This window comes from Thermobia domestica, chromosome 5 (genome assembly GCF_964235325.1).
Source record: "Thermobia domestica chromosome 5, izTheDome1.hap1.1, whole genome shotgun sequence".
NCBI lineage: Eukaryota > Metazoa > Arthropoda > Insecta > Zygentoma > Lepismatidae > Thermobia > Thermobia domestica.
In genome coordinates this window covers 89,581,462-89,596,098 of record NC_137458.1, presented here as the reverse complement: position 1 = coordinate 89,596,098, position 14,637 = coordinate 89,581,462, and the positions used below count along the sequence as shown (strand labels likewise).

Below are 14,637 nucleotides of genomic sequence, written 5' to 3'. Positions count from 1 at the left end.
ACTTTCACGTTTGAGCTAAAGATTACATCTTTCAACCCAATATTTTTGGTCGATATCAATCTCAAGCAAACAACGTTATCTAGAATACCTCAAAGAAAATGGAGAGCAATTGTCATTTCAATGTAATAAATACTGTACGAAAGGTAACGGAGAACGGATGTCCAGGGATAGCTACATGCAGATATGAGAGTTATAAGTTCAATGACAGGCTTGTTCTGGCTAAGGTCGAAGTAAAACTACAGTCAAATTAAAGAATATTGAACAATACTGTTACCAAGTGGTTGCGAAATTTTCATAACTTTTATAGATAACTCTCTACGGTGTGAAATGTATATAGTAAGTAAAAATAATTTTAAATTAAAATATTTCAGAACAAATAAGACATATTTCTATATTAAATATTTTTCGCCTTGAATAATACTACAATTATTCTGCACTCGATATTTAAGGTTTCTTTTTCTCGCAATAATTCAAAGTCCGTTTTGCTTATTATGATTTCTAATGCTAATTTTAGGAAAATGGGGAAGGCTCCAGCTGATAAACTGAAATATTTTATGAAGTATATTGAAGATGTAGCCAATCTAGATATTTCTAGTATCAAAGATTTTAGACTGTACAGTGACTATAAAACACCTACCAATACTTCATTGAGTATCATCCAGAAACAGGTAACTAACATTATGATAATTATCATCTTTTCAATACATCAAACGTTATTCTAAAAACATAATCTAAAACATTTAAAACATATACTTTTAAGAATTTTATATTCAAACCATATTTTTTATTTCTGTTTTAGATCTTTTTCATTTGTTGTCTTCCGCTCTATTTACGTTGACACAAAGACTATAATTAGATACCTATAATACAACACATAGAATTTAAAATATCACACACATAGATTTATATTCTACTTACAGTCGGCCAAATGTCTTTCCAAGTTATTAACACTGTAGGGGATAACGACTAGTGCCAGCTAAATCGAAATAGTCGAGAGGCAGAATCTCGAAAAGTCGCCAAATAAGGAGTTGGTTCAACCCGAGAGAGTAAAAGTAACCGGTGGTTCTAAATCATCAAGTTCACTATCCTAATCATTTCTAGAGCGCCGGTCGCTTGATACAAGCAGAAGTTCCACCCGTACATCCCCTCCCCCTCTACTGAAGATAAAAAATGAGCTTTTCTAATAAAGGACCATAACTCCGAAACTAATCAAGATATTATTGCATTTCTTTTTCCAGTTTTATCTATAAAATATGTTTTACAATTTTGTTTATTCATGCTTTGGATAAACACAATGGTTGTTCGGAAAATGTAACATAAACATTAAAAATTAACATATTTTGTCCATAATATTATATTTTGTGCTCTGTATCTCCCCCAATGAATATAGGTATGGAAAAATATATCCCTAATTAAATTTGTAGATCATTTAATTATCATTCCAATGGTATTGACTAAAATGCTAGTGCTACCAATGGCATTACTGAATTTCAGCTCACGTCAGTCAATGAAGGTTTTGTTTCCAATGTAAAAGGTGATTTTTTTCAATATTTGAAGGACAGTTCTCATCCTTCTCCCTTGAGCCTCATCCTTCTCTCCTGACTGTCATGATCATTTGTACACCTTGTAACGTTACCCGTTACAAGTTAACAGGAGAAAAAAATAAAAAAAATATTATTAAATTTGGTGCGGCATTACGTGTGGTTGCTAATTTTGCAAGAATGTGTGATTTTACTGTTGGTGAAAAATTGTAATAGAAGGGAGGCTCGGCTTAATTCTCTCTGTTACTATTCACAAATTAAAGGAAAGAAAGGTAACTTGGCACTACTTGGAATCACAGAAGTGCAGTATTTTAAGAATTATAACTTAATTTTTGAATATGGGAAATTGTGAGTGCACGTCCCATTTTCTCATTTCGTTACTGATTCAAATTGGGATCATTTAAAATAAAGATCTAAGGAAATCCTCACTGTATATTAGATTATTCTTGTTTTATTATTGAATCTGAGGTAGTTGAGACCAGGAGAAGTCGAAAATTTAATGGTAACAAGGAGGCAATATAAAGGTAAGTTAATTTTCAATATTCCTAGTAGTTTGTCTCGTCGGTGTCTGTTATTTGTTGATGTGGGTCGTGTTTCGCTTTCCATTTTGATTAGAATTATCAAGAATTCTATTGCGAGAATTAACACGATTCAACTCGGTAAATACATGGGAGAAAAGGTGGCGGGAAATACTGCACACACATAGAGTTGAAAAATCGAAATCATTATGAATATCAACTGTAAACGGATTTTAACACCATAAAAGACAACTCCACTTGTCCCAAAATTTTGTGATCCTTAACGCAGGGTCGTATCAAGTGACCGGAGATCTAGAAATGATCATGACAGTCAGGATAGCTCAAGGGAGAAGGATGAGAACTGTCCTTCAAATATTGGAATCAAAAATCAGCTTTTACCTCCGAAAAAAAAAACTTTATTGACTGACGTGAGCTGAAATTCAGTCGTGCCATTCGGAGCATCAGGATTCGAATCAAAGCGCACTTGCCTTCAAACTTACCTTGCTGTACCGCTACCTCTTGAAATAAACTTTACAATATTGGTACCGTTGTAAAGATAATTAAATGATCTATAAATTTAATTGGAGATGTTTTCTCCATACCTCAACTCATTGGAGGAGATACAGAGCAAAAAAGAAAATATTTTGGACAAAATATGGCAGTTTTTAATGTTTATGTTGAATTTACCGAAAACTGTTGTGTTTATCCAAAGCATGAATAGACAAAATTGTAAAGCATAGGGTCTATCTTACAGATAAAACTGGAAAGCGTAATTCATTAATATCTTGATTAGTTTCGGAGATACGGCTCTTTGTTAGAAACGCTCATTTTTTATCTTCAGTAGAAAGGGAGGAGATGTACAGGGGAAACGTCCGCTCGTATCAAGCGACCGGTGGTCTAGAAATGATCAGGATAGTGGACTTGATGATTTAGGACCACCGGTTGCTTTTACTCTCTCGGATTGAACGAAACCTAATAACAACGTGTTCTGCCTCCCAACGAAAAGACGCGTTGATAAACTTTTTGTCTATTCATGGATGAGTATTCTCAGAGGATAGCAATGTAGCAATGTGAAATTGATAATTATGCAGAAGGTTTCTAACTAACACTAACAACGTTTGAGAGGTAATTTCTGCTACCACGATAAGGCGAAAAGTATAGACAATCTTGGATGTAGAAATGCTATCTTTTGGTGCAATTACAAAACGAAAATTCTTCAGAGAAATGCAAAAATCAAGCATAACTTGAGAATGAAGGTCCAAATTGTTGCGATTGTTATTACGCACATAAATATTTATTTAGAATTGAGATGGGTTAAAGCCTCTGTAGTGTGATCTGTAAAAGATGAATGCACTAACTTCACCACTGAAATTCCATCCCTGGTGGAGGTGGGATTTATTTGTTGCAATATTTTTGTTGCAAACAGGTTTGGAGAATTTAACCATCTATTGAGAAATGAGTATTTATTGCAATTTGAGGGATAAATGCAAGCTTATATTGGTGCAATCTACAACGCCTCTAGTATATAATCAAATAAAACAGTGAAGCCTTACTCCACATCCTCTGTGGACTACCTTGCACTGTCAGTTTTTATCTCAACACTAGTAGTTAACAATGTCTTTCTACTTCACCCATTTAAATCAGTCTTATTTTTTTCTGAATTTCGTAATTCTTTCAAAACGTATTGAATCTGACCACTCTTAATACCTTTTTCAGGATTCTAGTGCCCACATGTTCTTTGTGTGCGAGCAATTCTTTGTTCCCAATTAGGAACAGCGGATTCGAACGGGGTAATGAAGTTTTAGAAAGTTACGAATTTTGAACAGTGGGCTTCAAGGAGCTGGCTAATTCTGTGTCAGATGTGCACTCCATTTAAAGAGAAGGATCAAAGAAATGTATTATGAAAAATGAAGATGCATTTACGTTTTACTGTTTACTAATGATGCATGTTCTCGTATATTTTATAACAGATTTACATTTTACACTCGGCAGTACCTACTTCGTATGAAATACGGGTGAACCGTGGATATGGAGAGCAATTTTACACTTAGAACATTGAATTCTTGCTTTGCTTCTGCAATGGGCACACCTTAATCGTTTAGTTGTTCTTACTATTTCGTGATGGCGACCATCATAACGTACTTGTACTGTCACTCTGCTTTCAACTGGTTTCAAACTTCTTCAAGATCTACCCATGCTGAGTCGCTGCGAGTATATTTGTAAATATATCAAGCAAACTTGACTAGTAAACTCCAGAAGGTCTAACTTCCGATTCAAATGTAGTTTGGTCCATTTATGCAACTGCCATCCGCTGTTCATCGACAGATTCTAAGGAAACGTCGAACGTTGCCAGTACCACTTCTTGCCACGAATATTTATTCCCATGTTTGATATATTTTCTAACATGTGATCAACTACACCCATGCATATATTGTATAAAACAACACAAGAAGGCTGATATACGAGTATGTGTTTTTCTCAGACTGATTATATCTCTTTGCTTTTGCAATCGGATGATCCCTGATTTCGTTGATGTAATCGTAACGATGTTGTTATCTAATTCTTTCTCACCTAATTTTTTCTAAGAACATGATCATATCAACCTCTAGACTACTTACTGAACTACTTTGCATCTATCAAAGAAGCATTTTCTGTGAGATTGGCACGAATCGTCCCTATCGAATTCACGCATTATTTTTTTAGCTTCTCGAACAATCTAACGCTAGTGAAGTAGTTGTCAAAGGATACAACTTATTCTTTGTCTCGTATTTTACGAAGAAAATTCAAAACTATTGACCCCCAACACCAACTTCAGCTTGTGCGTTACCTGTTTTTGCCCCTTCATACAATTCGCACTGAATAAGGTAAGCTAATCATGTGCACGTGCACCAACTCCAAACTATTATCGTGAATTGTGCGAAAATGCTACTAAAATAAAGGAAATGTAATGAACGTTATTGTGTACGCTGTAACTACATGAAATTGAACATAAATGCCAAATACATTTAGATAAATTTATTTTTATTCTCCTATTTAGTATCACTGTTCCCAAAAGGGTCAATACTTCACCATCCTATTCGCGTCCGCTGTTCCCAAAAGGGAACATTCAAATTTAAAATCGAATACAGAATCAAGCGTACCCTAGTATGCAACGAAGTGATAATGTAATTATTCTATCATGGTTACTATTCAATTGTAATAATTTACATTTCTTAACAAAGTGTAGAATTTAGTTCAGTATTAGTTATAATTGTTTCCAGTTTATCGCGATACCTAAAATTGAATATTTCAGACACGGCAGACAAACAATAGCGACTGCCTAAATTAAAAAAAGACACGCAGATGGACTAATACCAGGCCCTTATTACAAAAGACGAAATAAATCCATAACAAATATTTCACTAACAAAAAGGGATAAAAAAAAATTGTTCCCATCTGGGAACAGTGGGCTTAAATAGGAAAAATTCAACAAGTTATGGGTCATATCGTTTGTAATAATCGAAGAATTTCTTTTCATTAACTTAATTGATTCCGATTCGCGAAACTCAAATTGAATCATTTAAGTGTAAAACTGAAAGTATTGTGGGTGTCGGTGTGTTGATATGTGATTATAGCTTATATGTTGGTGTCTAAAATATGTTCTATTTTATATTATAGGTGATGAATAGCCCAAAAATGTCAATACTTCATGGATATTTGGAGACTCTATTCGAAAAGTATCACATGAAAACCCAATATGGGTTATGTCTTGCAGTTAATTCTATATTCATGGAGAATTTCGGGTAATTATATATTTTCGTTCACAATCAGTTCGTGTTATTATCTAATAAGTCATTAGCACTAAAATATTCTACCAGTAATATATTCTTGAAATAATTAATAGTTCCATGATCAGTTTTTTTATCTTTGAAATAAATTTGAATGAATGTTTATAGATCATGTATATAACAGCACGAATCGGATAGAGTTTGTACCGTCTTTAATTACCCTGCTAAGCATTTGATTTTGTATTTAATGATTAAAAAGAATTATGGCTAGTTAACAGTATTTGACTTACGTTTGAGTACTACACACATTCACTACAAGAGTTGGCTGCTACAAAACACATCATTTCATAATACATTCTTGCAGGTATTTCCACGCCTTGTTTTGAGGTTTCAAATCAAAGAAAAATAGTCAATTAATTTGTATTTACTTTTCTGAATATGTATATATTTAGTTAATTTATGTTACTAGCTAAGACATATTGAAAATTAAATATGTTTAGTACACCGGAAAAAACAATGGATTTGAATTTATAAATATAGTGATGCAATAAAAATCTGAACTCGTTTTGAAGATGAAAAATTTTCAGGCATAAGAATACTATTTAATCTTAGTCACTCTGCACCGTTGATGTGCATACTAATGTCGCTAATACGTCTTTTTATATTGTAAACGTATTCAGTACCACATATACATTAAAATAACATGTATAAAAGAAAGTAAGATGAAAGACGCAAAATTTGATACATATTCTTAAAAGGGGTTAGGTTACATTCCTCGAAGCTGCAGACAAGCTAAGTGACCAGGAGTAACTAGCTGAAATTGATGTCGATTGAAGCGTTGCTGGGAGTTTTATACCTTCCTTTGAGCATCGATGGGGATGGTCTTATTCTTCCTTCTCATGACCATTTGGTCACGAGGATTCCTGTCGTCTGCTTCATGTACTAACTAGCAGAAGATGAAAACGTGGCTTTGTTTATAAATAAAAGGCACATGTTCAAGTTTACAAATACAGACACCATATAGAATATTACAATACCCTTATGTCGTAAATTGGTATTGATCATATTGTAGATTAGCAAGTCTGCTTACTGCTTGAAAGTTATGATATCTAGTTTCACATTAATTCTCTACAGTAACCTTCTTTATATATTACTATGGTCAATTATCCGCCTCATTGGGTTAAAAGAAGCAATAGTAATATCTTCCGTTAGTCAGTCACTTTATACTATAACTGAAGCGCTTTCTGATATCGGTCATTTTCGTCATTTTTACATATCTTCCCCTTCCCAAGTTGCGGGGCTGAATTTTGAATTAAATGGCATCGAAAGGGTCACCTCAGTGACCCCGAAAACTATGAATTCAACAGTAATATCGATCACTTTTATATATTTCCCCCTAATACCGAAAATTGCACCCTAAAAGTTAAAAGGTAAAAATTATCCCAGTTCCGATCCTCATCTATGTTAAATATCGGGTAAAAGCGCCAGTGACCGTCACTTTAAGGTTGAAACATTACGCTTTTCTCACTTCTGTGAGCATCGTGAATACTTAGAACTTGTAACATGGAAAGACACATCGATCCTTCGTATATTGACTATGTACTTACAATTCAAAGTCGAATAGCCGATCAAGAAAAAACAATATATATTTTAAATCCTTTGTTTTGCACCAGTACCCGTCACCTCAAAATCGAAATCTTCCAATGGTCCTCACGGTTTTGTTCCAGAGTCCGTCACTCACGTAAGTTGATATAATGTATGTAAAAACTAACTGTTGAACAGTTTAACGTTAAGAATAAAGTATGAAATACAAAACTTAAGAATAGTACGTCACTTTTAGCCTTCAAAAAAGAAAATAAAAATGTTTTTACATACTTTAAAAGCAATTGTATAAAGGTAACCAAGAAAGTTCTTTCGCTTTTCACTCACCTTCTTCGAACATCGATATGTCACCTAAGACGTACCTCGAAAATCAAAAGTAGTCACCATGATCATTGAACACCTTCTGCCAATGTTCTGGCAGGTCATTATTCCATCGCGGTAGACCTTGGTGGACCGTGAAGTGAAGAAGGTATCAAGTGCATTTTGCACCTGTACTGGGATTTCAACAAGCGTCCTCGAAGGAGATTTTGCAAGAAATGGAACAGGTGATAATCGGACGTTGCAATGTCCGGGGAGTATGGCGGATGCAATAGTGTTTCCCATCCAAGACATAGAATGATATCCCGAGTCATGCTAGAAATGTAAGGCTTAGCGTTGTCCTATAACAGGAGGACCCCTCTACGATTCAGAAATGCTGGGTCCCAAGTTATGAGTTTTTCTTGAACACGTCTCAACTGCTGACACTACACAGTTGTATTGATGCTGTGACCAACTGGTAGCAGTTCCCGATGCACGATGCCTCTAGCATTCCAACAAACGTACAGAAGAAACTTCTTCTGATGCAGTGCTGGGTTCAACTGTTTCAGTACTGGTTCATGGGGCACTAACCAATGATGACGGCGCCGTGGAGGTTCGTACAGGATCCACTTCTCATCACATGTCAACACCCTGGCTCCTTTCTCAGATGAGACAGCAAAGAAACACAGATGTCTGCTCAGTTGCCTTCTGACCCGGAGCAAATCATGTGGGACCCATCGACTCAAATTGTAGTGCTTCCCAAGTTGATGAAGGTACTGCCGAATGATTTTTCCACTCACACTGAATCGTAGTCCCAGTTCCTCAAATGCTTGGGCACTGTTCGCTTCAATTGCTGCCTGTAGATCTTCATTTTGGACAAGTGTTAGTCTTCCGCCTCGTGGGGCGTCTTCCCGTGTTTCCTCACCGTCCTTAAACTTGTTAAACCACTGATGTTCTGTCCGCATAGACACTACACCCTCGTCAAAGATCTGACAAATATCTTCAGCTCCGCTGCAGCAGCGTTTGACCCCAGTCTGAACTCGTATAGTATGCAAGCTCTTGTGACGCTGTGTGGAGGACCCATGTTCACTCTCTCCTTACGCAATTTCATGGTGTAACTGAACTGCCACACCAGGTAGTAAGTTGAATATACCCACATTAACAACTGCCCTTCGTCTTATCTCCATTCGCGTTCATCTGACGGCGTGAGGGCTAACTGAACATTGACTTCCACAAAAAGCCACATAAGTTTCTTGGTTACCTTTATAGAAATAAAAAAAGTTAACTGAATTTAAAAGTTGCCTTATATCGCTTTAATCTTAAGAGTTCCATGTAAAAAACTAAGTTTAATTAATATGCTTCAATTTAACTACTCAAGAACGTAAATAAAAAATTATTTGTACATACTTTTTAAAGCAATTTGAGAAATAAAATATGTTAACTGAACTTACAATTTAACTATACATTGCCTTAAGCTTAATAATATGGTATAAAATATTAAGATTAAAAACGATACATTACTTTAAGCCCAGGGATGAGCACGAGACAAGATTTGAGGCTTTCTCCTCTAGAAAAGGTGAAGAGAAAATTATGTCTCTTCTCGAAAACCGTATCTCCTGCTATTGGGAGAGCTCTGTCTCGTCGCTAATTACGTAACTAAAGTTATGTCTCGTTTCGCCTCGTGCACATTCCTAACAGGCCCATACCCAAAAACTTCATTTTAGAGGGAGTTCGATATGGCTTTACTATATCCGGATTTAGATATCAATAAACGATATCGACAAAATACCGAAACTTGTTCAATATATCGAAATATCGATTGTATCGACATATCGATCAAAATTTCATTATCGATATTTTCATATTTAAAAGTATCAATCATTTTGTCAAAATATCGCACAACCCTAGGCTCTAAATATTGCCACCTTTAAAATGTATGTGAAAATTGCTAACTAATCTTGTATAAGAAGTATTTTGTCGCGGGTGGGAACCAACTCCGTGGCTACGTCTCTCCTCATGATTCACCACATCGGGATGTAACGAAGTACTAAAATCATAACAATCGAAGTGGGAAAAGAGTGACTGGAGAGTAAAGAAAAGAAGTAATTATACCGCTGACCACTAGATCATCCATTAATTAGAAAATTATTGAAATTGCAATAGAATTGTGTACAACATTGTTTTTGGCACGAAATCGAACAATGAAGGACGTAATAAATGCTAGGATGGAAACGTAGTAATTAGGAGCAACATTGAAATTATACGTGATATTAAAGATAACTATTGTAATGCTAAGATGGAAATGGTTGTGGATTACCAAGGTTATAGAACATGTTTCTTCTTCAAGATGGCAAAATATAATCCAGTATAGAATAATTATAATAATATGATGGAAGGATTTAAAGGAAGTGTTTTTAACATTTCATTTAAGAAATAGTCCGGAATATTGTCCTTTGAGTTTAAGAGGAGCAGTGGTACGATGGACATTAATGGCAGTGAAGATCTTTGGTAAAGATAATTGGCTATTAAACGCCTATTAAAGTTACGGAAACAAGATTTTCTTTAATTAACTTTTATGGGTCTGGTAAAGAAACCGATATTCCTCACACGAGAGGTAAGTACTCTAATTCAAACTCATTCACCATGTTTCCCCAATACGTTTATTTCAAAAATAGAAGTACGTATATAATTTCCAATTTCACAAGTTACAGATTAAAGTAATTATGATGTCCACAAATATGAATTTTGCTCTTTCTTTCAAGGCAATCAGAAGATGAGAAAGAAAACATTAAAATTGAGACATATTCCATCAGCACTGTAAGATTATCTTATTTCGTACTTTATCCTCCGACGGGCCTTAAGGTACGTCATTGTGCTAATTATTTCCGTTCGTCTTTCATTATCTACATATAAGATTTAGTTTGTCAATATTTAATCTTAAAGTTTACTAACCTCAGTGATTTGTGATTGGAAGTTCAGAAATTTTTAGTTGTGTTTAACATGATTAGAGTACAATATGCGGAGTAGAGAAAACTCTTCTACTGCTCTAATCAAGCTAAAATGTTTTATAAATATATGATATTCACGCCTTCAGATGGCATGTATGAATATATGATCTTGGTATGATCAGTCAGATGGTACTGTTAGCCAAAAATTTGATGATGTGGCAACGTCGTAAATACGGGTATGCTGGGCGGTATCTTTGATCTACTAATCTATCAAATAATAAAATCGATTCACTCTGGAGTTCATATAAAGCCAGTAATTACTAATACGCACCCCACCTTAGAGAATCAGTATAAATAATGTACCGTGCTGGGAACATCAGTTAATAGCTCAGACTGAATCCCTGCACTGATGTCCTTCACGAAACTTAACTCTAAAGGGTATGTTTGAATGAAAATAAAATTCAAATGACTCAGTCTTGTAAAAAGTGACTACTTTGAAAGGCAAGGTGGAAAAAGTAAGGATTGGATTATGAGCAGAAGAGATGAGTACTAGCCTGAATCATGCCTGAATGACTGGTGTCGTCCTTGTCGTCTGAAATAACGAATATATCTTTCCGGAGTCCGCATTTATCTGGATGATAACTGGAGAAATTGGAGCTAGTACTAGAATCAAACTCTATCAACTGCCAGGGGCCTTGATTCAAATCCATGATGAAAATAGTTCATTTCTGCCAAAGTATTTCTGCGGTGTTGAACCTTTAGAACGATGTTTCAAAAGATATACAACTGGACAATCTCCAATAGTATGGTGATGTCTTCTTCACTCGATATAACCTGTATCAAATCTTCATAATGAATACCCCTTGTGATGAACATGTCCCCTATGGTTTTGTTTATCAGAAAACGATGACTCTTGCGATCAATGAACAAGGAAACACTAGGCTAGAAATGCACGAAAGCAGGAAAGGAAACTATTTTCGCATTTATTGGTAGCTTTTGTACTGACAGTAATGAAATACATGTTTACTTAAACTGTCCGAAAATGTACAACATAAATAAGTGTTTTGTCTCGATTAAATTGAGGAGTTTGTTAAGCTATTAAATTTTACTTTGTTGAATTAAAATTAGCTAATTAAATAATGATTAAATATAATAAAGTATGACAGATGTAACATAGCTGCGTGTTACTTCACAATAATGTCTCTGACTAGAAACGAACACGGTTACTTGTTAACGGAGAGATAAACAAATACATTTACCCAAATTGGCAAAGATACGACTGCTCGTAGAGGATGATGTAACTTCTACCTATGTTAATATATATCTAGCAAAGAAAATGGAAGCTGTCCATGTGATGGTAGCTCATTCATTAATAGAGAACAAACTGCTGAATGCATAACAGATTGTGGAGTAATATCGTATGCCGAATTTAAGAATTATGTTGTATATTGGATCTGCTGTAAACATTACAATTTTGTTGAGGATATACAGAGTGGGAATATGTTATTTACATTTAATTGTAGAGAATCAGCATAAACATAACATATATTCTTACTTCAATTCACAAAATAATATCTAGAACTTTGGAATACACATCATCGTGTAATATTCTCAAAGATTTTTAGTTTATGCAATGATAATATCACAGGACTTTGATTAAGTTTAATTAAAATTATATGTAAATACTTCACATACATTATATGAACGATAATTTTCAATTTGGCACATTTGATCGTTTAATATTAGTAATCAATTGAGATGGAGGAGAAAATTAAGTTTATATTCTGCAAGCAGATTGACACACACACATACACACTTATATATATATATATATATATATATAGGATGTTTCAGAACAAGACAGAGAACGTTTTGAAGCTGACTCCTGACACAAAGATAAGACAAAATGTATAGACCAACCTATGTGCACAAGTAGTTTCTTATAGACTGCCGAAAATATGAAAAAATGAATTTTAAAGGTCCTGAGCTCCAATATTATGGAACCTACCATAGTCGGCTCAAGACTTGTCTTAGGAACTAACATGTGCCCTATCCGCATTTCAGAATCCTGCGGTACTTCCGCAACAGTTTTTATAGATGCAGTTGGTGAGTACTTCGGATTATATTACCGTAGCCAAACTCCCTGTATAAAAATTGTTGCGTGAGTATCTTAGGATTCTCCAACATAGACTTTTGGATAGGGCGCATACTAGTTCCTAAGTATACTCTTGCTCCGACTACGGTTTTGGGGCTATGGTCCTTAAAAGTTCGTTTCTTTTATGTTTTCCGCAGTCTATAACTCCGAAAGTAAGCATTTGTGCACCCAGGTTGGTCTACACTTTTTGTCCTATCTTGGTGCCAAGAATCACCTCCCAAACGTTATCGGTGTTGTATTGAAACACCCTGTATATATATACTATGATTAACATCAATGTCCGTTTCACCATTACATTTCCAGGTTTTCTTCACTTCACCAGATGAATTTCCCCAGATACCAAAGAACTTTGTGACTTACCGTGGGAATGCATTAATCTATACATATAATGTAATTCTGCTCGCAACGAAGAGTACGCCAGCAGTGAAAGGACTAAGTGTGAGCCAGAGAAAGTGTTTGTTTCAAGATGAGAACCAGTTGGATATAAGCCCTATCTACACGCCCATTGCTTGCAGACTTCAATGTGATTTTAAAGATGCTATAGATTACTGCAAGTGTATTCCCCACTTGTTTTACAATTATGGTATGTATAATAAGAAAATAAGATCAAGGAATACAAAATGGTAGATATAGCAGTACGTATCTTAAAAAGTGAAAAGCTAAAAATAATTTAGTATAGGTCAGCTTCATTTGTACTATTAATTTTCGCTGAAAAACTTTAGATTCTCTATATGTGATGATATTTAGTTTCCTACGTTCTTTCACGTTTAAATTTTTAATTTAACGTTCAAATGGTTGCATATGCATCCGACGAGTGTACAAAAAAAAAAAATATCGGGATAAGCCTTTTACACATAAAAGATTACTAGCTAAAGGACAACCACTGTAGAAGTACTCACATTTTATTATTCAAATTATCTTATCTTTATTTTACTTAATATTAAGGCTTTATTGAAAAAGATTTAACTAAACATTTAATTATAATTCCAATTATATGTGGCGCCTAATAGATGTCATCTGAAATATTCAATGCAATTAGAAACCCTGCCACAAAGAGTGCACATAAGACAGTGTAGCAAAACACTCCGGTTCATCTTCTTAAAAACTACCTGTCATTTTTCATTATTTTCTGTAGACATTACCGGAACTATGTAGAGCTCAAAGAAGTATATCTATATCTACAGGGTGTCCAATATTTTACGCAACCCAGAGTTTGGGATAGTAAAACTTTTGAATCTGAAGCGATACACAAATAATGGTTATACCAAAATGAAGCCTTGTTCATGCATATATTTTTAAATTAGGAAGCAATGATTGAAGTACACTAGGAACCATACAGTGTTGCCAGATGTAACCGAAGGTCTAAATCTATTTTTTTTTTTTTTTTGAAAACATTAAATTGACTCATAATCCATACGTATGGTTGTTCTCTCGTTAATTTTCAGTTTGTTTAGTTGCAGTAGCTTGGAAACTATGAAGCAGAAAAAAGAATTTTTCATTTCCACCGACAACTAATCGGATGAGGCCTCTATAAGGGAGAACGAGGGAAATCGTAGTTTTGTTAAAGTAACACTCTGAATTGGCAACCCTGCTGATGTTTCCGTACATCAAAAGGCGTGTTAAGGATCTGTCTACATTATGCAATTCCTGAAAACAATGAAAAGCAAACTTTGAAATTATCATGATAAAACATACTTTCATGCACCCGGCAACACTGCTACTACCAGAAATTAGTTACCAGCTCCACAGTGGATGCTGGGAATGTCCCCTGTTTTGATTCAAACACTGGTTCACATGTTTCACCAGGTT

At 34.8% G+C, this 14,637-nt stretch overlaps 1 protein-coding gene across 1 annotated transcript in view; it reads left to right on the top strand.

Moving 5' to 3' along the window:
- The first annotated feature begins 518 nt into the window (after positions 1–518).
- The window catches only part of LOC145685161 (uncharacterized), a 64,556-nt gene continuing 50,437 nt past the window's right edge, over positions 519–14,637 (top strand). The window contains exons 1-2 of the mRNA XM_081757514.1: positions 519–668; positions 2,014–2,065. Coding sequence (XP_081613640.1) covers positions 519–668; positions 2,014–2,065 — 202 coding nt within the window. The remainder of the gene's footprint in view (positions 669–2,013; positions 2,066–14,637) is intronic.